Source organism: Tupaia chinensis, unplaced genomic scaffold (assembly GCF_000334495.1).
Source record: "Tupaia chinensis unplaced genomic scaffold, TupChi_1.0 Scaffold000381_1, whole genome shotgun sequence".
NCBI classification, from domain to species: domain Eukaryota; kingdom Metazoa; phylum Chordata; class Mammalia; order Scandentia; family Tupaiidae; genus Tupaia; species Tupaia belangeri.
Genome location: NW_006159883.1, coordinates 4,231,123 through 4,258,391, shown reverse-complemented (window position 1 = coordinate 4,258,391; position 27,269 = coordinate 4,231,123). Strand labels below are relative to the sequence as shown.

At 37.8% G+C, this 27,269-nt stretch overlaps 1 protein-coding gene across 2 annotated transcripts in view; it reads right to left on the bottom strand.

The window, feature by feature from the left end:
* Positions 1-2,774: 2,774 nt before the first annotated feature.
* The window catches only part of TTC21B (tetratricopeptide repeat domain 21B), a 94,364-nt gene continuing 69,869 nt past the window's right edge, over positions 2,775-27,269 (bottom strand). The window contains exons 23-29 of one of the 2 annotated variants that reach the window (XM_006153579.3): positions 22,320-22,470; positions 21,965-22,126; positions 18,925-19,120; positions 13,368-13,592; positions 9,144-9,264; positions 5,167-5,234; positions 2,775-4,898 (exon numbers count right to left, since the gene is read on the bottom strand). In XM_006153579.3, the coding sequence (XP_006153641.1) occupies positions 4,821-4,898; positions 5,167-5,234; positions 9,144-9,264; positions 13,368-13,592; positions 18,925-19,120; positions 21,965-22,126; positions 22,320-22,470 (1,001 nt within the window). In that variant the 3' untranslated portion in view covers positions 2,775-4,820. The remainder of the gene's footprint in view (positions 4,899-5,166; positions 5,235-9,143; positions 9,265-13,367; positions 13,593-18,924; positions 19,121-21,964; positions 22,127-22,319; positions 22,471-27,269) is intronic. The other variant, XM_006153580.3, reaches the window with a different exon arrangement.

Sequence of the window (27,269 nt, the reverse complement as noted above, 5' to 3'; positions counted from 1 at the left end):
GTGTACTCGCCAGAGAGAGAGAGAGAGAGAGAGAGAGAGAGAGAGAAAGTGAGAAATTATCCTTAGAAGGGTTGGCCACACTGCGACCCCTTCTTTATCCTCCTCTTGGGATTATGGGCATACTCACTTAGGTGCCCAGTGTGATTTTCAAGCCACTATGTCTGAGGCTCAAACCACTGGTGGCCATATAGGAATCTAGTGCTCTAACCACCATACAACCTACTGGCCCAGAATGTTTTGTTTTTTGTTTTTTGGGGTTTTTTTGAGAGGTTTTTGCTATAAGGCACTTGTGCTCACCAGAAAGATAGAGACAGACAGGGAGATAGAAAGCGAGAAATCACCCCCCAGGGGGGATGGCCACGCCGCAATCTCTTCTCCTCCATTCTCTCAGAATCTTGGGCACGCATGCACACGTGCCTAGCATGAGTTTAAGCCACTGAGTCCGAGACTCAAACCGCGGTTGGCTACATGGGAGTCCAGCGACATAGCCATTACGCTAACTGCTGGTCCCCCCGAATGTTTTTAACTGAAAAACTTTCAGAAAATTTCTGAGTACTTTCTATGATAAATTTCTCTAAGTGGGATTACTTTGGCAAAGGAAAGGCTTTTAATTTGGACTGACAAATTGCCCTTCAGGAAGGCTGCACTACAGTTTTATCAGTAGTGTATGAATGTGGTTTCCTTGCATGTTTGTCAGCCTTGCATAAAAAAAGATATGTCACTCTGTCAGCACTGACATTGTTATGTGATCCTATTTTTAAATTATTTGCATCGCTCCTGTCAGATTTTTAACTGGTCTTTTGGTTTCCATAATGAGTTCATTATCTACGTGTATCAGAATGCAAGGTTTGACCTAACTTCTTGGACTATCCATGCATAAATCCATGTCAGATTTACTCGAGGTTCTTAACTTCTGGGGAACAAACTATTTTCTCTTGGGACTTATACTTGCTGGATTCAGGTCAAAAATGCACTAACTTTACATCTGCTTTCTTTCCATGAGGGGAGTATATCAAGATCCCAGGTTTTCAGAAAATGAATTCCTTCCTGCCGTGCACCTCCCTCTCCATTCCTAGAATAGGCCCTAAATGCTCACTTAACATGTCCTGGGCACTAGCTCTTCAAATAGCAGTTCGAAGCAGTCTGGAATCAAGATGGCTTGTTTCGAGTTCTAGCTTTCACTGACTTGTGATCTTGGACATGTCCCATAAGCCAGTCCTTTGTAAGTGTAGCACAGAGAGTCTAAAAGGGTAATACATAGCCGATAGTGGGCCTTGACACAGACTCGGCCTGAGACAATAATAAACTGATTCCTGATGAAAAGAAAGTGCAAGCCTAAAGAGAGATGCTTGTGAACAAGAAGCTGGGTTGAGAGGGCAGAGGAGAGTATGGAGAGAATTCCAGATAGAGGAGGTTAGGACAAAGGTATGCTTGAGGTGCATGAAATAAGATGCTACATGTAGAGTCTAGTGTAATGTTTGGTGGGTAGGGAGAAAGAGAGAAGAGAGAAAGAGGGAGAGATGGATGGAGGGAGAGAGGGAGGGAAAAAAATAAAAGAATCTTGACTCCCGTACGACGGAGCTCTCTAGGGGAATCGACTTGTCCTTTCCATCTCTTTGGACTGCATGGAGGGAAAAAAATAAAAGAATCTTGACTCCCATACGACAGAGCTCTCGAGGGGAATCGACTTGTCCTCTCCATCTCTTTGGACTGCATTTTCTCCTCTCATGTGTGAAGATTGTTCTCAGCTGCAATTACTGCTTGGCCCTGTTCCTCCTGTAATAATTATGTAGGGCTACTATTTATTAAAAGCCTGAGTCAGATTCATTATAGGATTTATATGTGTTCTCACATTTAATCCTAAAAATCTGAGGAGGTTATTATCCTTATACACTTCTTTATGGATGAGAAAACTGAGGCTCAGAGATCCTGTATAACTTGAGGTGAATTAAACATCGAGTATGTGACAGAGCCAAAATTAAAAGCCAGGCTGGTCTTATTTCAAGTCCATGTTCTTGACTGCCATGCTACACTGGTCCTCAGTTAGATTCCTCTTTGATAGTTTCTACATTTGTACAAACCATCTGTTCATTCCACCCAGTCCATGTTGTTCCTCAGTAGCTATGTCTGTAACAGACCTCTTGTTTTCATCTGCCAGCAAGATGGAGACAAGAGCTGTTTTTCTCATAGACACTTGCTCTTATACAGTAAATAGGCAGGGGCTGTGAATTTGGCTAGGCCAGTTACAGAATCTGTGTTCTGATGCTTTCTGTGATTTTGAGCAAATTAGTTAGTCCAAGCCTGATCTTCCTCATATGAAAAGTAAGAATGCTACTTCACTGGAGAGTTAAGGAAAAATTAAAACATCTAAAAGAAGGGAAGTGGGACCAGCAGATGGCATAGTGGTTAAGGTACTGGACTTTCATATTGTTGACTGTGGTTCAAATCCCAGACCCAGTGGCTTGAAATTCACTGTGGCATGGCCATTCTCCCCTCCCCGGGGGGGGGGTAGGGGGTGATATCTCATTTTCTGTTTCTCTGGCAAGTGTCCATGCCCTATTGAAAAAAGTCTCTGAATAAATAAATAAGGAAATTGCCTAAAATAGCAACTAACAAATGGCAAGTTCAAAACACAAGACAAAAAACTGCTTAATAAATAAAAATGAAACCCTCATTTTATAGATAGGAAAACTGATCTGGAAATGCCTTGCTGGGAGAACAGATGTTCTACCTTCTCTATCCAATTTCACGATTCTAATATTCCATGATGCAAGTTCATTGGATCTACTGAGGCATTCCATTTCTGCCTCAGTGAGCTCCAGCAGCCATAACAAAATATCAAGAACTGGTTGGATTATCAACAACAGAATTTTCTCTGTCACGGTTCTGAAGGCCGGAAGTCTGAGATCATGTCCCCACATAGTTAGTTCTGCTGAGGGCCCCTTCCCATTTCAGATGATTGACTTATTGTTGTATTAGTACAAGGCAGATAGAGAACCTCTCTTGGGGTCCCTTTTATAAAGGTAATAATCCCATTCAGGAGGGCTCCAGTCTCGTGATTTAATTACCTCCCAAATGCTCACTTCCTAATACCATCATATTAAGGATTAGATTGCCAGCATATGATTTTTGAGGGGATGGGCACAAACATCCATTCCATAACAATGTCTAACAATGTCATGTAGGCCAAAAGATATTTTTCTTCTGAATTAGGGAGAAAGATAATTTTCCATAGTTCCAGATCTGGAAAACAGGGATAATAACATGTGTATTATGGGATATGAAGGTCAAATGTAATAAGATACATGAAAATGTTTTGACAGATATGAAATGCTTCATAATGCTTACTGTTAGACATTTTCATTAAGTGCTATATAAAAAAAGATAGATGGGAAATTAATAGAATTTTATAACATAATTAAGACTTTGAAAAATCAGAGCGGTGATCAGAAACAATAAAATGTTGCTCAAAATAAGCACAGGACACTTTAAAAAAGGAGTAAATGACTTTAAAAACTACTCTGTGTTTATTACCTGTACAAATAAAATGGAAGACTGTGTTTATTATATTTTTAGAGAAAATTGAAAAAGATGTACACAAGAAATTGAAAATAATACTAAGAATTATGTTTATCAAGAGTAGATTAAGTTTGGTGTAAAAGGCAAGAACTGCTATGCCAGGGTGCTGTGAGGCAGTTGGGTAAGCAGTTGCTTCTACATGGTCTGCTTTGTGAGTCTCTGTTGACCAAAATATTATCAACTTTTCTACTAGATAAATAGTGTCTGAAATTATACTGAAAGATACAGTCTCTCAGGCTAAAGCTAAATATTGCTCTAACGGATTATAAACTGATTTCAGATATGGATTCTTTTGTTTTTATCTTTTTAAATTTGCTATCAGGTGCATGTGCTTGCCAGACCAGCAAGGGGGGAGAAAAAGTGAAAAAGCACTCCCCCCTCCTCCATAGAGGGATAACCATGCTGCAATCCCTTCTTTTCCAGCACCTCTTGGGATCCCAGGAATGCACGCATATGCACCTGGCATGTTCCTCAAGTCACTGGGTTTTGGAGAACCAGGTGGTAGGTCATGTGAGATCCTGACACCTTAACTACCATGTCACCAGTTGGCTCTTGATACTGATTATTTCTTAAGATCTCACTGGCATTAAGAACAGAGAGAATAAATTCAACAAAATGAAAGGTAAATTTGCACTCCATATTTTTTCAAAGAAAAGTTTTCTAAGAAAGTCAGACTTTCTGCAATACTCCCTATTAACATTATAAATCGCATGGGGGATTTACCCTGATTTTGCAAACATACCATGCCTTTTGAGTTCTAAGAAGAATATAAAACATAAATTTATAAAATATTTATTAAAATAGATATTGTCTTTTTCATAAGTTATTTACAAACAGATTTACTGAAACTTTTGAAATAACACACAATATAATAAAAAATTTTAATAGATAACAGTGCTTTTTAAATATATTTCCTAAAATGAACCACTAATATTCCTTAGAAAAGTTATAGGATATTTGATCACCTAGATTTAACAAAATACTCTTTGTAGAAATGAGTATGGTCACCAAACTGTGACCTAATCAAAAGAAATTCAAATAGATCAGCTCTTGCTCAGCGTCTCCAGTGGAAAACAGCTATTTGAGAACTCACTTCTCCTGATGTACAGCAGCAGCCCCTGCTGGAGAAATAACAGTATGCTTCTATTACAAAGCATTAGCTCAAACCTATTTTGAACTGGGAGAACTCACATTCTTTTCATTTCCCACTTAACCAACAAACTAAGTCAAAATTATTATTTTCAAGGTCTTAACGATGTGCGGGCCTTATCAAGAATATCCTTTCTGATTTTTGGATAAGTTGGATGTGTTTCAAGAACCTGTAAAAACAGAACAAAACAAAATAAAAAAAAAAAACACCTAAGAACTTAATTTTTGAGAACTGAGATCTACAACACTTACTACACATGAGCATTACAATTTAGTTTTATTGTACTTCAATTAGAACACTTTTAAGAATTTTTTTTACCTGGGACTTGAACTGCAGCTGACCATGTGGGATCCAGATTCCCTTGCACAGTGCTTAACCACTGTGCTGTGGGGCTAGCCCTCTAAGATGTTTTTAGAAAGATACATTTAAGTGTTTACCTGGTGACATATGTCAATTGCCTCCACGTATCTCTTTGCTTTTAGGTAATTAAATGCTAGTTTGTAACCTGTTAAGACAAAAAAAAATCATAATGATATAGTACTTATGGTACTGTTTCTAGAACATACTACTCACTATTCCTTTTTTTTTTTTCCTCCTCCTTTATTTGCTTTCTCATTAGAGGACTTGTAAGGGCAGCTGGTGACTGAACTAACCACAGAGAAAAGTGACGCAATAACAGAAAGCAGAGTGTCATGAAAGAAGAAGAACGGAAAAGAAAGCAGAATTGGAACAAAGACCACAGTGAATGCTTTACTGTTGAGCTAGATAACTGGCATCCCATAAATGTAGTTTCCCCAACTTAATAGAGAAGTCTCACTTATTTCAGTTGATAGTAAACTAGTCATAGAGCAGTAAAAGACAGCATAGCTAATTTTTATAGTATAAGTTTATTTAACACTTAACACATAAGGCAAACTGATTTGTTTTTCAATTGCCAGAGGACACATGTGCTCACTACAGAGAGACAGAGATTAAAAAAATGAGAAGGAGCAAGCACTCCCTCTCCTCCACCCCCGAAATGAGGCATGGAAACATTGGACTCCCTTCTGTATTTCTCCATCTTATTGAGATTTTGGGCATGCATACACATGAACTCAATGTGATTTTCAAGCTTCCAGGACCAGGATTCAAACTGCAGTCAGCCATGTGGGATCTGGCTTCCTTTAACCCTTTGGCTACAGGACCAGCCAAGGCAAACTGATTCTTATGGTTATAAGATTTACATTCTATTAAGGAGGACCAAGGCGACTCAATCTCAGCTCTAAATCCCATCTTCCAGACCCCCAAAAGCTCAGTCAGAAGCCATTTATATCTGGGGTGTGCCCTGCCATGTTCTGGGACCAAGGCAACTGAATCTTTGCTCTAAACCCCATCTTTCAGACCCCAGAAAAACACAGCCAGGTAGGGCAACCTCCATCTTTTCTCTGTCTCTGACTCTCTCTCTCTTTCTGTCTCTCTCATATTATTTTTTTAATTTTTAAAATACTTATCACCCCTGACCTGTCCATTCTCTTGCTAATTTCAGAAGCCATTTAAATCTGGGGTGTGTCCTGCTGTGTTCATGGGGTATGCTTGTGCTCTACGTGGTGTTCAGTTTTTGATTTAAAAAAATTTTTTTTTCTTTCCCTTTTGGGTTCTTTTGTTCCTTTCTTTTTTCCCCTTTTGTTTTCTTTTCCTTTTTTTTTTTCGGTACCTTACTTTCTCATTCTGTTGAGTGAGTGTCTAGACCGGACTAGGTGCACAGTAGCAAAGCATCTGAATACTTTAGGGTCATAGAAATCTTCAACCCTAGCAGAACCTGCTGCCTGAAGGAAGAAACTCCTCTTAATAAATCAGAACTCAAAACCTCTTTCTGTAGATACTACAATGCAAAACACAGTAGAGAAGATACATTATCTCAGAATTATGTTATAGTAAAGGGAGGTACATGACCGTACAGTTGTAGAAATCTTCTCTAAGCAATTAGCCTAAAGTGAATACACCACCAAATGACTAAAATCCAGAAAAAAGAGCCTGCAGATTGAGCAGCAGGGAGAAGTACAGAGCTGCAGAGAGTGAGGTTCATCTTCTTCCACACACTTCTGAACTCTCAGCTGAAACCCCACAGCTCAGCCCAGGTACACCTATTCCCTAGAAACTATGAGGCCTTTGTAATATCCAGTTCCATGGTCAAAGGGTCAGGATGTTTGGTGAGCATAAGGGAAATGGAACTGCAGAGAGATTGGGGATCGCTTCCTCCCACATATATCTGAACCCTTAGAATTAACTCCAAGAAATTAGGAAGAAACATAATCCATCAGATGACCATAAATCACTGCAGAGGAACAAAAATATGAGAAACAAAGAAAATATCTCTATCCCAAGAAAAAAGAAAAACACTTCATCATCCACTGACAGTTCAATGAAAAATTATATTGTCATGGAAATGTCCAATAAATAATTCAGAATATTCATAGTGGCAAAACTAAACAAGATGTGAGAGACGAGAAACAATGCATTCTGGAAGATGCAAGAGAAAAGAGAATGAGTTCCAGGAGGTGAGGATCTTCTTTCACGATCTGAAGGAAGAAATACATGTCATAAAAAAGAATAAATTGGAGTTGTTAGAGATGAGGGATGTAATACAGAAAATCAAAACCTCCCTTGAAAGTATTAAAAGCAGACTAGATCATGCAAAAGATCAGATCTCAGATGTTGATGTTGAAGACAAAACCTCTGACCTAGAAAATATCACCAAAAAGACTGAGAAAATAACCCCCAAAATATGAGCATAATATACGAGAAAAACTAGATACCATTAAGCACCCAAACATCCAGATAATCATATCCAAGAAGTTGAAGAAACTGATAAGGGCACTGATAATATATTCCATGAAATCCTGAAAGAAAACTTTCCAAACCTAGAGAGGCATTCAAATATCCATGCTCAAGAAATACAAAGGACCCCTAATATAATCAACCCAAGAAGATCTTCCCAAGGCACATTACAGCCAGATTGCTCCAAGGCACATTATAGCCAGATTGGCCAAATCCATAAACAAAGACAAGATACTAAAATTGGCCAGAGAAACATCAGGTTACTTACAGAGGTTATCCCATGGACTCCAACTCCTTCACACTCAACAGTTTATTCTTTTAATAAAAAAAACTACTGGGATTCTGGGAAAGTAATGACACCTTTTTGCATAGAAAAACACTGAAAAATAATACATCGTGACTTAAAAAAATTTTTTTAGAGAGATTTTTGCTATAGGACATATGCACTCACCAGAGAGACCTAATGAGGCAGAGAGACAGAAAGTGAAACATCACCCCCCACATGTTATGGCCATGTGCAATCCCTTCTCCTCCATTCTCTCAGGATCTTGGGCGCGTGTGCATGTGCATGTGCACACACACACACACACACACACACACACACACACGGCTGGCATAAGTTTTAAGCCACCGAGTCTGGAACCGAAACCGTGGTTGACTACGTGTGAGTCCAGTGACGTGACCATTACACCATCTGGTGGTCCTGTCATAACTTTTCTGATGATCTAATATTAAAATCTTGCCAAATATGTGAAGGAGCACTATTTTAGAGCTTCAAGAAAAAGCCACAAAAAGTGTGAAAGACTGAGTCAAGTCTTAGGAGAATGAACAGGTAATTGATGATGGTTTGAAGATGAGCCTTAGGAGGACATGACAAGTTTGTAAGCGAAGCGCCATTATCTGTAGGATGGAAAAGACTCTGTAGATTACTCCAGAGAATAGGTCTGGGTGGTTTCACTTAAGCATATTTCAGCTCAATAGAAAGAAAAAGCATAGCAACGAGCTCCTTCACAATGACAAGTGAGGTTAGTCAATAAGTACTAAAATATTTTGGATGCTGCACATCTGTTAGGGATGGAGTAGACACTGCCCAAACAAACCGTCCCCAAGACACTTGCTCTAGATGATGTTCCTAGATATTCAGAGGGGAAAAAAAAAAAAAAAAGAAAGAAACAAGAGTCCCATGGTTACATAATTGTGGGAAACTTGGCCCCTCTATGATAATTATCACAATAAATATTGATGCTTAAAAATTCGAGAAGTTCTGCAGTAAGAAAACCTAGGGAACTTGATTTAATGCAGTGTTTTCCTAATTTACTTTGCAACAAAGCACTTTTTCAAGGCACTACCATTCTCAAAATAGTGGAAAGTGAAGGGAGGGAAAGGGACAGTTATACTCAATGTCCTCTAAGGAGACTGAGGACAGGTTTGGACCTTGGGAAATTACACCACTGTAGCTAGTAATTTTATAAATATACAATTTATTCACTCCTCAAAAAGCCTGACAATGAAAGCTGGCTCACTGCCTATTCTGAAAAAAGAATCAAAATACAAATAAGACACAAGTTCCCTGTAACAGCCTAATTTGCTAACTTACCAACAGCTGGATTTGTCTGGCTGCCATGCTTCCATGCCATCTCGTAGTTTACGGCAGCATCTGTATAGGACTGCTCTTTTTCCATAATGTAGCCTGTATATTCATAAGCTTTGCAGCAAGACTGAAGGAAAACAGAATGTGTATCAATAGACTAACCATGACATGGGATATGTGTTTATGGTTATAGAGTAATTATATTAACTTTTTTCCTTTTTAGAGATTTTTTTGCTATAGGGCACATGCATTCACCAGTGAGAGTGAGAAAGAAAGTGAGAAACTGCTCCCCAAGGGATATGGCCATGCTGCAATCCCTTCTCCATTCTCCTCCTGGTATCTTGGGTACACATGTACACATGCCCTAAGTGAGTTCCAACCTGCTAGGTTTAGGACTTGAACCATGGTCGACCATGTGGGAGTTCAGCACCACAACGCAATGCCACTGATTGGCTCCTATTTTTTTTTTCTTTTCATAACTCATAATCCCTTTATGTGGCACATAAGACAGTAATTTTCAACATTGGCTATGCAGTAAAATTATTTACAGAACTTAATAAAAATAATTATTTCTGGTATTAAATTGCCATCTCAAACTTACATAATCGGGATTTTTTATTTTTTTAAGAATCAGAAATAAACATCAGGGCATGTGTCTTTTACAAAGACAAATGAACAGTATTTATTATGAATAAATTCAACTTATACACATACAGAAGTAAGAGTACAAGAAAAACTCTATGAACCCATGCCATCTTCAACCTTAACTCATGACTAATACTGTTTTACCTCTACCTCTACCATGCAGTGTCCTTCCATATTACCAGAAAAAAAAAATCCTTAGATATTGTATCATTTCATCCATGAATTTGCTAGTATGCCTCTCTAAAAGGATTTCTTATAACCGTAACTATCATTTATCATATAGAAAATGCAATAGCTCCTTAAGATCATCAAATATTCAGTCACCATTCAAATTTTAAACTGTCTCAATACATGTGTGTGCAAATATATATACACATACATGTGTATATATATATATAGGTAGATAGGTTAGGTGTGTATATATATAGGTAGATAGGTTAGGTATATATATATATACCTATCTATTTTAGCTTCTTACAATGCGGATCCAAATAAAGCCCACACAGTGTGACTGGCTAGATGTCCCTGTAGTATCTTTTGTTCTGGAGGATCTGCTCTCTCTCTTAGTCTCTCTTTTCTTGGAATCAAATATAATAGAAATAGGAATATGTGTTCTAGAATTTCTCAAAAATCAGATTTGGTTAACTGCATCCTTGAGGTGGTTATTTAATATATTCCTATGTCATAGATATTTGCTGGCAGTTATAATTAGAACTAGACGTTTAGAATTTGTGAAAGGGTGAATCGGCTTCGTGGATTAGTACTGCTATATAGAGACACATCTGAGCCTGAGGCAACAGGAAAAACACATGACCCTGGATCCATGTTTTTATAGTTTTTAATTGCCGGTCTTACAGCCTAGTGGTTAAGGGAGCTAAATCTTGCATGGCCATCTATAGTTCAACCCCAGCACCAAAAGCTTGAAAAATACACCTGGCACCTATGCAGGGGTGGCCCAAATCTCAACAGGGTGGAAAAATAGAAGAGAAGGGCTTATGGCTATACCCCATTAGGGGATACTTTCTCTCTCTCTCTCTCTTTCTCTCTCTCTGTGGAAAATGCACATACCTTCTAGTACTTAAAAAAAATAGGTAGCATATTAAAACTCACAACATTAAGGCTGAATATTTTCCTATACCCAAACTGAATTTATTATATTACTCTCCTCCCTTTAGTGGAAGAAATTTTATCCATAATATTTTCATTAAAAAAAAACCATTAATATATATATGCAAATATGAATATAGGGACACACATTTTTTTCTTCTTAGATATGTAGCTCAGAGTAGTCAGATCCTGCCTATTTAACATTTTCATATTTTTAAAATTGTTTAAAATAAAATATCACATTAAATTATTTTTTATCTTTATTACTGAGTGTTTCACTTGCTCACTCCAGGTCAACCCTAATTCTCCCTCTCTTCATGATGGTATGTCTATTCACAAACTCATTAGGATTGAAAAATGTTAGTATTTTATCAAGTCTTTCTTCATCTCCTCATTTAATATTTAGTTACCCAACAGTATAGTCTGTACACAAATGGCAGGATAAGTGCTTAATTTTTACCTTTTGTTTGACATTTTTAGATATAATAGTTGATGAGCATACTGCAGAGGTAACCAATTACTTTTTTCTTTCTTTCTTGGATATTTGTGAAGTCATCAATCTGAATATACTTGATGTGTTTCAACCTACTGAAGTTATTATTTTCATTGATACTTAAAATATTCCAACTTTGGTTCCCAGGACTTTCTTTGACTCTTAAGTCTTTGATGTGACTTTAACATCTTTGATAGCTTCCTTGCCATCTGGTATGAGAAGATGGTCTAGTGTCATCTTGTACATTTTCTTCCCCACATCTAGATAGCTTCCTTTTTTTCTTTTCTTTCTTTTTTATTTATTTATTTATTTTTTTGTAGAGGTTTTTGCTATAGGGTGCTTGCGCTCTCCAGAAAGACAGAGAGAGAAAGAGAGACAGAAAGCGAAAAAGTCACCCCGCAGGGGGGATGGCCACGCTGCAATCCCTTTCCATTCTCCTCTCGGGATCTTGGGCATGCATGCATACGCGCCCAGTGTGAGTTTAAGCCACTGGGTCTGAGACTTGAACTGCGGTAGACTACATGGGAGTTCAGCAACATAGCCATTATGCTAACTGCTGGTCCCAATGGCTTCTATTTTTAAATTATATAATTCAATGTTCCTAAGCTTTATTTTCTAAATCTCAGGCTCCTAATGTGCCTAACCAGCAAGGTCAAATGAAATCTCTAAAGAAGACATCATATGCAAGGTAATGAACTGCTATCAGTTTTTAAGCAAAGAGAGATTCTATTTGTATCAAAATCTTAATTTCCTACCTGTCTGCCCGTATCCTAGTGGTTAGGGGAGCCAGGTTCCATATGGCCAACCAGTTTGAATCCTCCCTACCCCTACTCCAAGGAACACGCCAGGTACATGTGTGTTGTGTGTGCTCCAAATCCCAAAAGGATGGAGAATAAAGACAGGATTCAGGCATGACTATGGGCCCATGCGGGGCTCTTTCTCTCTAGCTCTGTGTTGCTCTGTCTCTTTCTGGCCAGCACAAATACCCTCTGGTAATTAAAAACAAAAACAAAAAACAACTTAATTCTTATGCAATCTTGCCTACTCCTAAACTAATCACATAAGGGTCACTGTTCAGCAGTTTAGATTTTGAAAGCCTATTAATGAACATTCTCTGTTTTTCAAGGCCAATTCAATTTAAAATTGATGAAACTGATAATTTAGGCTAGACTATATATTATTGGCTTGATGCTTTACGTTTTAAGGATCCTAAGAAAATATCTAATAGTCCTATACAAACATAACGTCTCTTGAAGGAACACATGACTTCATTTTCTCAAAAATAATAAAACAAATTTACTATGATTAGGGCTTTGAAAGACTTGATATGAATCTGTGAAGGTAAATATCCTTGAATTTCTAGGTGGAGTAATTACTCTCAACAAATAACACATTCTTAACTTTAAAAAGCTGTTATAAGGCATTTTTTGCAATTAAACACCAAAACATTACTAAAAAGTGTTAAATTTCAAAGACTTAGATATGTTCAATTTTATACCTAAAGATAAGAACATTTAATTAAACAAATATAATTAAAAACTGAAAACACTTTCCCCCACAAAATTTATTATGCATAGTGGATTCTGATAATGTGAAAATGACATGCAGCTGCAGTAAATTCATCAAGAGTATTTCTTAATTGAGGGACAGACGTCCGCAATTAATGCTCTTCTCCAATTTTCATTAGTTCTGGGATGAGATGGATAATCACAGATGAACCCTTGACATTCCAAAAACACTTTCTGTAAGGAGGGCATCACTATAGCTCAAACTTGAACCTGCATAAATCTTTTTTTCTTACTTTCAAGGGCAATGGTTTCTTTCTTATTATTACCGTTTATTTCCTCACTGTGGCAAGAATAAACATTTAATTTACCAAAAAATGCAAAGAATTCCTTGAAAATGGACCACCTCTCTGTAATAACCTATTATAGAAAGCTTATGCAACAAAGGTTAAAAGTTGTTTTTACTCTTCAGTCACGTACTCTATTATGACGCAGGCACCGTTTCAATAATTCTTCTGCCATGTCATATTTTGCTGACTGAATATAAATATCGGCAAGTAGCAGCCAACTCTTCTCAAACTCCTCAGCATCAATAGGATTCCAATTCATTTTTGCAATCCGCTTCAGCTGATTCCTGGCTCTTGGAGTCTGTTTCAAGATCATGTAAGCTGTTGCCATTCCCAAGAGTGCTGGGATATGATCCTTCTGGAAGACAACAAAACTTAATACTGTTAGATATACAAACATAAATAGCCTCTGTTGGAAAGAAAAACACATGTAAAGTAACAAGTGCTATATAATGTAAAAACTAGCTTGTGGATTCTATTTCTGGCTCCTTCAGAGAAAATTGTGATGATGGTCATTATTGAACACACCATGTAACCTCAAGCTAGCATGAAGAAACTTGGTCAGGCAATGTGTGGTCAGCATAATTCAGTAAGTATTACAGGGGCCATAACAACAATTTCAGCAATCAGTGCGACTCAGTCTTTAAATGGGATTGAATGGCTGTTTTCATTTTGTATAGAAACAGATAAAGTAATATTCTATTTCAGTATAATCTTTATTGAGCAGTGAGTATTCTTGTGTTAATATCTTGTCTCTTTAGTTCTTTTATTTGTCAAACAGAAATGACAAGTGACTATTTACTTGCAAATGATAGTACATATTGATGTTGATGCCATGACCCTTCTCCTTTATTCAAAAACCTCTTCTCCCAGTGAAGGTTTGACCAATGAAAGCTATAAATTAGGTTTGCAATTAATCTCTTGAAAATTATATGAAATAAGCTCAGGTCTTAAACATGTTTTTAGATTTGGAATCTAAAGCTTCTTGATAGGCTCTATAAAGGATATTCTTCTTTTTTTTTTTTTTTTGAGAGGTTTTTGCTATAGGGTGCATGCGCTCACCAGACAGACAGAGAGAGACAGAAAGCAGGAAATCACCCCCCGGGGGGATGGCCACACCGCAATCCCTTCTCCTCCATTCTCCTCTTGGGATCTTGGGCATGCATGCACATGCGCCCGGCGCGAATTTAAGTCACCGGGTCCGGGACTTGAGGTGCGGTCGACTACGTGGGAGTCCAGCGACATAGCCATTATGCTAACTGCTGGTCCCAAGGATATTATTCTTTTAGATAGAGCTACAAGTCAGAAAATGTCTCAGTGAAACCAACAGATTAATAAGACTTGATATAAAATAAAGGCCATCAACAATCTATACAGAAAACTAACTTAAGTAAGCAATAATATCCACGTCCCTGATTAAGCTAGTGTACTTCTTAGATTTCAGCAGAGGGATTACGCAGAAAACTAACTTAAGTAAGCAATAATATCCATGTCCCTGATTAAGCTAGTGTACTTCTTACATTTCAGCAGAGGGATTACATGCTTTTATAAAGAGGAAGGTCTCAGCTTAATATACAAACAAAGGCACCAGCAGCAGTGGCACAATAAGCAATGCAACACTCTGTGATGCTGGACCCATGTGGGAAAGTCCCAGATTTGTGTGCCAAGGTCTCTCTTTCCATGCTGGGCATGCATGTTTGTCCTTGTGATCTGGGCTGGCTGAGGCTGGGGGTGGATCGTGGCACAAACACCACATTGGGTTGCCTCACTATGTATGTCCTCATCTCTATCTCTATCTTTTTCTCTCTATCAAAAGAGAAATAAATGGGACCAGCAGTTGGTGTAATGGATGTGTCGCTAGACTCCCATGTAGCCGACTGCGGTTCGAGACCTGGACCCAGTGGCTTAAACTCAGACAGGGTGCGTGTGTGTACGTGCCCAAGATCCCGAGAGGAGAATGGAAAAGAGGGGATTGTGGCATGGCTATCCCCCCTGGGGGGGGGTTTTTCCCTCTCTGTCTCTGTCTTTTCGGCGAGCACATGTGCCCTATAGCAAAAACCTCTTCAAAATAAATAAATAAATAAGAAATAAATAAGCATTAAACAATACAAAGGGTAAGGAATTGTGACTTAGAAATTAGAATGTTATGACTATAATGAAAGGGGCACTATAAGATAGCAAATTGGAGTAAATAATTAGGAATACTGCAAATGGAAAATAGAGTAGCAAAATATTTAGTGTCCAACACTGATGGTGGCTGAAAGAAAGAAAAAAGAAACTACATAGAGAAGGGTAAATCATTAGCATTTGATTAAAAACAGCTTTTGGGAATATAAAATTTCCTTTGTCCTAATTCTATAAACTTCAATAAACTTCTAATATGTAACTTTTTTCTCTAGGTAAAGAATGATTAAAAATGGTTTCACTTGAAGGCCAACTCCAACCAATAAGTAATAGATTTTGAAGACATGGATGGAATATTATCAACTACTGAACTTCTTCCCCCCACTTTCCACTTCAGGTAGACTAAGAAAAGACAGAAAATAGAGACCTGTTATGTATCTGTCAGCCAAGTCCAAAGCCAGACTAAGAACAGAGGGACTGCTGAAAAGATCCCACACTTATTCAAAAATATTCCACACTACACGTTTTAAAATAAGCTCTCTGATTTGACTCCCACGTAGTCAACCGCGGTTCGTGTCCCGGACCCGGTGGCTTAAAACTCACACCGGGTGCGTGTGCGTGCGTGCCCAAGATCCCGAGAGGAGAATGGAGGAGAAGGGATTGCGGCGTGACCATCCCCCCTGGGGGGTGATTTCTCGCTTTCTGTCTCTATGTCTCTCTCTGTCTGTCTGGCGAGCGCACGCGCCCTACAGTGAAAAATCTCTCAAAAAAAAAGATTCCACACTTATTCACATGTACAAAAATATTCCACACTACACATTTAAAAATAAGCTCTCTGATTTTAAAACCGCAAAACTGAGTTTGATGATTTTGAATCAGTTCTTCACAGACTGATCACTTTTGAGTGGACTGAAGAATAGTTTCTAAACTGCCAAATCTGAGTTTTAAGCCCTGCAATAGATCATGATGTCTTTTTCTGGTGCAGACATCCAAGACCTTCGCCTGTTTCGCTTTCTCATTCTCACTCTAAACTGCAACAACTTTAGATTGAAAGTATAAGAGTCAGTCGTGGGCAATGCAGCAATGCGTTTTTACGGTTCAAGGTGATTGAATGAAACAAATGAAGAACTTTAGCTTGGGCTTAATGCATCTTCTACTGTTTCCTCTGGGATTTCCTGTCACACTCTTCGCTTTCTATCCATCCGAGTGACACATAGTGGTGTGAATACTCCATATGCGTTTTTGCCTCCATTTTGTTTGTATTTTTCCTTTCACCTAGAGTGCATTTATTCCATCTCTGCTAGTGCCAATAGAATTTATCCTAATTCTTCTTAAATCATACCTTCTCAATTAAAGGTCTCCCAACTCTTCATACATAGTCTTGTACAACACTTCTATCTTCAGTTCTAGGAGAGACTGTATTTTTGCTTTGTATTACAGTCACTATAGTCAGTATGCTTATCTTACCCTCTGTAGATTATGAGAAACTTGAAAAAATGAACTATATATTGTTTATCTTTGCAACTTTGCTTAGCACACACTGGCTGCCTAGTGAGTATTTGTCATATTGAATATCTTTGGCCTAGGAGTTTAAAAATATGAGGAAATTCAATATTTATGCAACTTCAGCTCATATATCCTTATAATTTGAATAATATAGTCAGTAAATAGATTTGAGGATGGTACATAAGTAATCTCTCATGTAAGGATGATTTTTAAAAATGCAGTCTTAACACAGACAGCTGGTGTAGTCTTTCTAGGAAATAGTTGTAATGTCATTCATTCACTGCTTTTAGTTGTTTGTTCTCTCAAACTTCACAGTAAGAATAGTGAGTTTACTCTCTCATTGTTATGAGGTAGAATGCCACTTTACAACATTCAGCAGCCATGGCACCTTACTTGAAATTGCATTTTGTAATGTTCTTACAGCTTTTCCTAGAACTAGAGGACTGTTCTCCCCTCATTCAGCAGCTGCCATTTCTTGCTACATAAAGCCAATTCAACAGAGTACAACCTTTGGGAATGTCTGTAAGGGACTCTGCTACAGACTATTATTACTGCTAGTGCCGCCTCACTGTTCTGTTCCAAGCCTGGCTTAGACTAGTAATAATGCTGCCATCAGATGTAGCTATACTCAAACCATAACAGGAGTTGTAGGTCTCCAAAACCCCAACATCTTAATCTCTTCCAGAGTCCTGGAAGGTGAGGGCAAGGGACTACTGTAGGGTATTCTGGTAATTCAGTGCTACAGCAAACTCTGAAACACAGAAAAATACAGCAAAATTCTGTATATCTTCTGAGAGACACAGAATTATGAATTTTTGGTGGCCTATAGTACTTTTGAATGAAAGAAAAAAAAACATACAGTCCAGAGAACATGCTTAGAACTAGTTGTTAACAACTGCTCATGAGTGGATATCTAAAATTACTTCTTTAATATCAAGTAACTAAAGAAATACAGCACTGTAAGAAAGAAGGAAAAATAGAAAACCCAGAGGGAGAATGGAAGTGGATTTCACTGGAGTGAAAAGAGAAAAAGGCCTTTGATCTTCTAAGAATAATAATACTAAAATAACAACAATCCAAAAGGTTGCAGGACCTTGTTTCAGTGTTATTAGAGAACAACATGATCATTTGCATGACTGAATTATAAACTGTCAGGATTGATCTTGTTTACTGCTAGAGTAGAAAAAATTCCACTTCACATAAATGCAAAGGTAACATATAAAGGGAAATGGTTGTTTATTTTGACTTAGTAAGCTAACCTAGGCTACAACATAGATATTTTCTAGGGGATAAAGTCATTACCTTAAGAATTAACTTCCAGGGCCAGCAGGTGATGGCGTGGTTAAGGTACTAGACTCTCACAGGGTCAACCATGGTTAGAGTCCCAAACTCTGCTTGAAAATCATACCAGATGCGTGTGCATGTGTGCCCCAATTCCAGGAGGAGAATGAAGGTGAAGAGACTGTGGCATAGCCATCCTCCCAGGAGGGAGGTTATTTCCTGCTTTCCCTTTCCCTGCTTCTCTCTCTCTCTCTCTCTCTCTTTCTCTCCTGCAAGCACACATGTCCTATAGCAAAAATCTTTTAAAATAAAATTTAAAAATTCTAGAGAAAGGGAATTCTTCAAACGGGCATAAGTTAATTATTATGATGTATGCATTTGGCATAGAAAAAGTACGTCATGACTTTTCCAACAATCTACTAATTCATCAAAAAGTCACACAGCTAACAAATACGTTAATTCTTATGATCTTTTCAAGAATTCTCTTTCTGTAGAATTCAACATCCCAGTAGAGATAAATATTGGGTTGTCAGAAAAGCATGATTTGTTTTTCTACACAAAATGCATCAGGAATTTCCCAACTACCCAATATATCAATGACATATCACAACAGTAACAGTGTCTCTTTTGGAATAAAGGTACACTCTGCAAAATTATTTGAGACTAAATATCTAATTTTAAAAAAGTAATGAAATTGATCTTCAGAAAATAAACTACTCAAAATATATGCTTTATACCACCAAGGAAATACACAAAATTTAACAAGGAAATCTACTAACCTCAGATGTTGCTATTTCGGTGAAGGTATTTAGTGCTTGTTCCACATTAGATTTCTGTTTGGTAGCCATCAGACAATAGTTTTCCATTATGCGAAGCTGTACGTGACCCTGAACAGTCTGAGGTTTTAATTCTTTAAGGAGTTTTTCTGCTGTTCTCACTGCTAATTGTAAAGATTCTTGCTTCTCATTTGAATTACTGTATATAAGTAAAAATAAATCACTCATGTCTATTACTCATGATACGCAATTCACTGAGATTAGAATCAGAACTTTAGGGTATACTGGTTTCTTCTGTGCACACTCATTGCAAAGTCATCCTTTGTGAAAAATGTCCCTCATTCTCTTATAATACAAAGGGACACACAGTTACCATGTACTTTTTAAAACAAAATTAATAGTCTCAGTAAAACACCATTAAACATTAATTCATTCTAGAATGAAGATAAAAATTGAACAGTAATAAAAAACTACTGGGTCAGAAAAGTCATGACACGTTTTTGCATAGAAAAACACGGAAAAATGTGTCATGACTTTTCTGATGACCTAACAGAACAAAAGTAGAATTACACAATTATCAAATGGTGTATCAACTCAGAAAATGAAAAGAAAGGAAGAAAGGTGGGAAAAGGGTCAAGTACTATCAGCAATCTGTTGATTCTATCTTACACATGGGAAAACTGAGGTTCGAACACGAGAAATACTGGGTGATTGGAACAGTAACAGTAATGCATGCCGCACACATCTTTGCATAGAAAAACACACCATGACTTTTCCGACAACCTAATAATTCATCAAGTCATATAGCTAAGAAATGGTAACTACGGGATTTGATTCTAAACTTGTCAGAGATAAGAGTCTATTTTCCTCACCATGTTGCCTCCCAGACTTAGAAAAGAAAATATATGTGTCAGACCCAGCCGTGGTGGTGCATGGGAGCCTGGAGGCCACATGAGAAGAACGAGCTGCACATGTGTGCTATATCACAGCTGACAGGGAGACAGGGGCAGGAGGACCACAACACAGTGAGACCCTGTCAACAAACACCATCTCTGTCTTTTTCCTTTCTCTCTATCACCCTCTCTCTGTCTCTCCTTCTCTCACATAAAACTAAAAAAAAAAAAAACCTGTCAAAAGGTTGTAAATTTCAAGTGCAATAACAATTTGAATAGCAATTTTCTTATGTTTTATACATATGCACATATATAATCAAGGAAATTAAACTCTCAAAGTTTAATCACAAAAGCCATTGACCCTTTTCTTTCTTTTTTGGAGAGGTTTTGGCTATAGGGCACGTGTGCTCGCCAGACAGAGAGAGACAGAGAGGAAGAAAGCAAGAAATCACCCCCCAGCAGGGACGGCCACGCCGCAATTACTTCTCCTCCATTCTCCTCTCGGGATCTTGGGCACGCACGCACACGCGCCCAGCATGAGTTTAAGCCACCAGGTCCGGGACTTGAACCATGGTCAACTATATGGGAGTCCAGCAACAGAGCCATTATGCTAACTGCTGGTCCCCCATTGACCCTTTTCTTAGGTCTTAAGATTTTTATCTTATGTAAAAAATTTTGCACCATTAGCTACCTCTTTAAAGCAATTTTGTTCAGCTTTAGTTTTCTTTCTATCACACTGACTAGCCTTTTCTGACCTTCCTTCTTCTTCCAGATCCCTTAAATATTAGCATGCCCCAAATTTAGTTCTCAGACATCTTCGGCTACGAACTCAACCAACAAAGAAGTCATTTAAAGAGTCCTAACTAAGTACTCTGTGTAGACATCTCCCAAATTATATCTCTGGCTGTAATCTCCCTTATGTGTTTTAGTATTGTGTTTGCTGAAGATGCTACTTGAGTAGCTTAAAGTTGTATCATACAACAGTATGTTATCTCAGCCTGCTTAAAAACTTAAACATCCCATTCCAAACTTTCAATGGTTTCTGCACTCTAAACCTTAAAATCTGTCATTGAAATATCTCAGCAATCTAGTTATAATATCTTCCCACTCCTCCATACATTTTCCCCTGACTACTATGTACTTTATGATTTCTATGAACTTCTTCAATACCTAATATACATTTTAACCTATTTCTGTTTCATGGCAGATGGAGCAGTTTCAGGCATCATCTTGCCTGGGTAAACCACATGCTCCTGGAGGGAAAAAATACACCGAATGCTCTCTTTACATCCTTATACACTGCCCACCATGCTTTCCCATTTCTGAGTAGAAGATAAGCGATGTAGACAAGCTGAGAGAAAAATTACCATTTACCAGCAGGGCTGTGACAGACACCAGGATCTTTGAGATTAGGTGGAATTCAGTCCAAACCTTGCCTCCACCATTCCTAACTATCAGGTTACCAAGCTATTATTTCATGATATTGTTGGAGGCAATAAATGAGATAGTGCATACAAAGTATAGAGCATAGAGTATGGCATGTAATTGCCACTTGTTAAGTAGTTACTGTAATTATGCAATTTTTTGCCACAGATGCTGACTGTTACAACTTACCTTGTTTTCTACAGAGTAGTAAGAGAAGTGTCTTCATAACTGTTTTGACTTAGAAAACCTAAACATGTGTCATTCAGGGAACAGATATTTTACCTATGATTTATTTACTTACTTAAAAATATTACTACAAGGCTCATGTGCTCATGAAAGAGAGACAGAGAGAGAATGTGAGAAATCACCACCCCCATGGCCCGCGAAGGGGGATGACCACCTGCAATCCCTTCTCTTCCTCCTTCTCCTCCATTCTCCTCTCAAGATTTGTGGCACACATACACACACACACACACACACACACACACACACACACACACGTTCAGTGTGTTTTTCAAGCTGCTGGGCTTGGGAATCATCTGGGATCCAGCTGCCTTAATACACCAAACCACCGGCAAGCCCTTTAGCTATGATTTATTCACCTGACTTTTCATTACTGATATCCTAGAATTTAGTTCTCTTATAAAATATTCCTGCTATTACCCCCCCTCAAGTGTTAACATAAAAAGGAAAAAAATGAAGACAATATGTCAAACACTACTCACCCCAGGTCTCCATCCAGGTTTTCAAATACTTCACCTCCAATAGTTTCATTATCTGGATTCAGACAGATTTCTATCATATTATACAGGGCATTCTGGCCCCAATCACTGTCTTTCCGTGCTTTGTTAAAATTTCGAAGGGCATCATTTGGTTCACCAGTGTACCTTGTTAGGCATTTAAGAAAATTATTTATTTCAATCAATATCTATAAAATTTATACTAGCTTATTATCTGCTTGGCGAAGAAAACTATTAACATGTTTTAAAATGGAGATATTTTTGACGGTAAAAATACTCATATTCTACATTATCTACAATGAGAAAAAATAATACATAGTATATATTTGCAAAGATTTACCAAAGATATAGTCCTTTACAGTACTGAAATCCTGGCTCAAATTTTGCTCTGGAGTTACGTTTTTCAGCCATTAAGAAAAATCTTGGAACATCCTCAAGTTTCCCACATCTTCTCAGGAGATCAATCAAACGAGATAATGTCATATAATTATCTAGAAACAAATAATACTTCAGATATGGACACATTTTTATATCTTTTGTTTTGATAATTATAACCCTACTTCATTAAAGTATAATCTACTTCAATCTACTTATTTAAATATAAGCGAAGGAATGCCTCAGAGGTGGTAAGTCCTTTGAAAGACTGCAAGACCAATTTGACAGTCTAGCAAATGACATAGGTAGGACTGGGCTGATCACAGCAAGAAAAGTTTCTAAATAGGCAAGTCTAAAAAAATGCATTGTTGTAATTTACCTTTCTATTATTCCGTGATCAAAATCTAGAAATAGTTATCTCTATTTAGGTAATCTAGACTAAAACGGTAAAATTCAGGAGGTCTGATTTAATTGCACAAGGTAAGTCACTGATTAAGACTTCTTCCCTTGGGGCCAGCAGTTAGTGTAATGGCTATGTCGCTGGACTCCCTTGTAGTCAATTGTGGTTTGAGTCCTGAACCCAGTGGCTTAAACTCACGCCGGGCGCGTGTGCGTGCGTGCCCAAGATCCTGAGAGGAGAATGGAGGAGAAGGGATTGCCGCGTGGTCATTCCCCTTGGGGGGTGATTTCTCACTTTTTGTCTCTCTGTCTCTCTCTGTCTGTCTGGCGAGCGCACGCGCCCTATAGCAAAAACCTCTGCAAAACAAACAAACAAACAAAAAAAAACAAACCTCCTTTTCCCACTTATTGCAACTGGGAAGGGGTGAGAATCATGTATTTTAACACTAATGTTTGGGGTGGACAATTACAAATTTGACTCTTAGACTCTTTAATATGTATATGTACCTAACATAACAGATCCTATTGTAGTTTACCATACTATAATTCTAACATATTAGTCTTGGTATTTTAATCGTATTTCACTTTCTACAGAAAAAGAACGTTTTCAGTTCTTTATTTTCACATAAAATTTCTTGGCAGGTTTTCAACTCTACCTAGTTCTCCCTTACCACAAACATACCCAGCTTTGAGCATAGAGAAGGAAAAAAAATCACTCATCTTTCTACCAGCTACCACATTTTTAAAGAACTGTACTACCTTTCTTTCTTCCTTCTTATTTTAAAAACTGTACCACATTTCTTTGCTTACATATATAAAAACTTGGAGCCAGCCTGAGGATTTGATTTTGACTCAACATTATACATTAAACACTTCCCAACTATCACTCAATATTCTCAAAGACATGATTTGCCAGCTGCGAAGTCTATGGTATCAACGGTTCACATTTCAGTCTTTTCTCTAGAGCTGTGGTTTTATGTGCTCAGGCTCTCATGTTTCAGTCAGCTTCCCTCTGACAGCAGAGGAGTACTAACTACACTTATAAAAGCTACTCTGATCACTCTCTTAGAGTGAATTCCTAGAATTAAATAACAATCACAAAGAAACAAATTATGTTAACAATGTGACCACCGTTTTATTTTTTAAGAAAAGAGAAGATACCATATGACCCAGCAATTCCATTTCTGGGTATAAACCCCCAAAGAATTCAAAGCAGGGACTTAAACCATTATCTGTACACCAATGCTCATAGCAGCATTATTCGTCACAGCAACAAGCAGAAAAACAAAAACAGAAACCTGTGTACCTGAATGGGTGAATGAATAAACAAGATGTGTTATATTCATAAAACAGAATATTATTCATCCTTACAAAGGAAGGAAATCTGACATTTGTTACAATGTGGAAGAACTCTGAAGCCATCACACTAAGTGAAATAAGCCAGACGATGCCACTTATACAAGGCACCTAAAGACAGAAATTAGAGCGGTGGCTGCCAGGGGACGAAAGAACAAAGAATGGGGAGCTCGTATACAGGGTTTCATTTAAAAATGATAAAAATATTCACATTCTGGAGATGAATAATGGTGATAACTTACACAATGTCCATGTATGCCACTGAACTATACATTTGAAAATAGTTAAGATAATAAATATTATGTTATTTTTTTCTCTCTGTCACACACACACACACACACACACACACACACACAGAACCACGTCTGGAGGCTTCACATCTACTCTGTTTCACAACGTCACAATAATCCAGGTTGACAATACTATCACTTGCCCTCCCTGATTTATTGTCTTGATCATAAAGATATTGTTCTTCCTGACTTTTGGCATCACTGAAAAACAGAACATGATTAGAATATGACATCAGGGGCAGTCAGTGATTTGGTGGCTAAGGCAGCTGATCCCACATGGCCGACTGGGGGTTCATGGACCCAGCAGACTGAAAAACATGCCAGACAATGGTGTGTGCATGCCCCGAACTCCAAGAGAATGGAGGAGAAGGAATTGCAGCATGGCCATCACCCCTTGGAGGGTGATTTAAACATGCCAGACAATGGTGTGTGCATGCCCCGAACTCCAAGAGAATGGAGGAGAAGGAATTGCAGCATGGCCATCACCCCTTGGAGGGTGATTTCTCCTATCTCTCTCTTTCTCTCTCTCTCTCTCTCTGGAGAGTGCATATACCCTATAGCAAAACTTAAGAAAAAAAAATACAACTTCAAAAAGATTCCAATATTGGTCTTATTCTTAAGCTATACAAATTTAACAAACTCCTCAAATTCTATGAGTCTAAGAATACCTATTTTCTTAACATAGAGTTATAACACTGTGTCAGACTGCTATATAAATTAAGTCCTGAAAGAGATTTATAAGCTACAGATATCATCAGCAACAAACATCTAAAAGTTTTGATAAGAAATAGAAACACATAATAAAAACCACAGAACCTAGACGCTGTATGAGAATAGCAGGAACTAGGGATTAGCAGTTGGCATAATGCTATGTCGCTGGACTCCCATGTAATCGACCATGGAGTCCCAGACCCAGTGGCTTAAACTCATGCTGGGCATGTATGTGTGTGTGTGCCCAAGATCCCGATTGGAGAATGGAGGAGAAGGGATTGCAGAGGGGCCATCCCCCCTGGCGGGCGACTTCTCACTTTCTGTCTCTCTCTTTCTGGCAAGTGCACACACCCCATAGCAAAAACCTCTCAAAACAAAACAAAACAAAACAAAACAAAAACCAAAAAACAAAAATCAAAAAAACAACAACAAAAACCCTCCAAAGCCTGAAAAACATTAGGGGCCAGCAGGTGGCATGGCTGAGGTGCTGGACTCCATGTAGACAAACATGGTTTGAATCTTGGACCCAATGGCTTTAAAATCACACCAGTCATATGTGCATGTGTGCCCAAAATCCTGAGAGGAGAATGGAGGAGAAGAGATTTCTCACTTTGACTCTTTCTCTCTTACTACAGCAACTGCATATGCCCTATGGCAAAAATCTGAAAAATGATGACAACAACAACAAATAGAACTGAAACATATTATACTTTGGGAAAAAAAAAAAACTTGCTAACTCATCTTTATTGATGGATAGTGGGGGAAGATAAAATAATTATAACGTGATATGACAAGATATAAATGCAATTTAAGAAATTATAAAGCATTAGAATTATAAAGCATTAAAATTCCTAACATTAAGGAACTCAGGAAAGGTGTCACATACCAGATATCTTCTGAGCAGCCTCAAGCAGAAAAGGATCTTTCTAGACAGACAAGGGCATTCCAAATAGCAGATGACATGTGTAAACACAGAGGCAGAGAAAAGGATGGAGATTATTGGCAATTTTGATGTTATTAGATATTAAAGTGAAAGAAGAGAGCTAAGAAATATGAGTGAATGGATAATGGGGCCACAGTATTAATAAAATAATGCTATGATTTTAAATTTTATCCTGAAACATCATCTTAAATTTTGAGAAAAGAAATAGATTTTGATTTTTAAGGTTAGTAAGATCTTGCTATGGCAGCCTACAAGAACAAGAGCCTAGGGCAGAAAGACTAGCTAGGGACTGCACTGGATCAGCCAACAGGGATGAGGGTCTTAATTAGAGCAGTAGGCAAGGGGACAGCAGACTGGATATACGTTATCAAGGAGACAGAACTGACAGGAACAGTGAACCAATTAATGTAAAGAAAAGGAAAAACTCAAGGTGATATGGAGAGTTCTGAATGAAAAATAAAAGTACAATTTGTCAAGATACCAGTAATCAGATCTACAAGAGGCATTTTTCCACTAGCTAGGTAAAGTCAAATGGGACAGTACACTTCTGAAATACGCTAAAACAGAGCCTTAATCCAAAGTCAAAGATTTGTTACTGAAGATGACCAAAAACACACGTATAGATGAGTATAGATGTGTATACTTTAGAATAATTCTGTCAAAATATTGAATAGATCTGTGTAAAGCATGTTTTGTCCTATTAGAAAAATCCATACAACATAATATTTAAAACATAAAATATCAGAGATAATAGATATTTACTTAACGTTTTGTATTTTTTTAAGAGAGATTTTGCTATAAGGTGCATGTACTCGCCAGAGAGACAGAAAGACAGAATGCGAGACATCACGCCTCCTCCCCCAGAGGGGCTGACTATCTATAAAATGGAGTACACAGGTAAAACAAATTAAATGACCTATGTTAGTCCAAAGGAGGGCATTTTTCTTTTAATTACCAATTCTAAAGAGAAATTAAAATGTTGATATTACTATATAATCATGCAATCTCTTCTCCTCCATTCTCTTCTTGGGACCTTGGGTACATGCCCAGCATGAGTTATAAGCCACCAGGTCCTGAACTTGAACCACAGTAGACTGTGTGGGAATCCAGTGATGTAACCAATATGCCATCTGCTGGTCCCAACATTTTGGAATTTTAAATGACTTGATATTTCACAGATACTCGAGCCATTAAAAAATTTTACTTTGTACCCTCT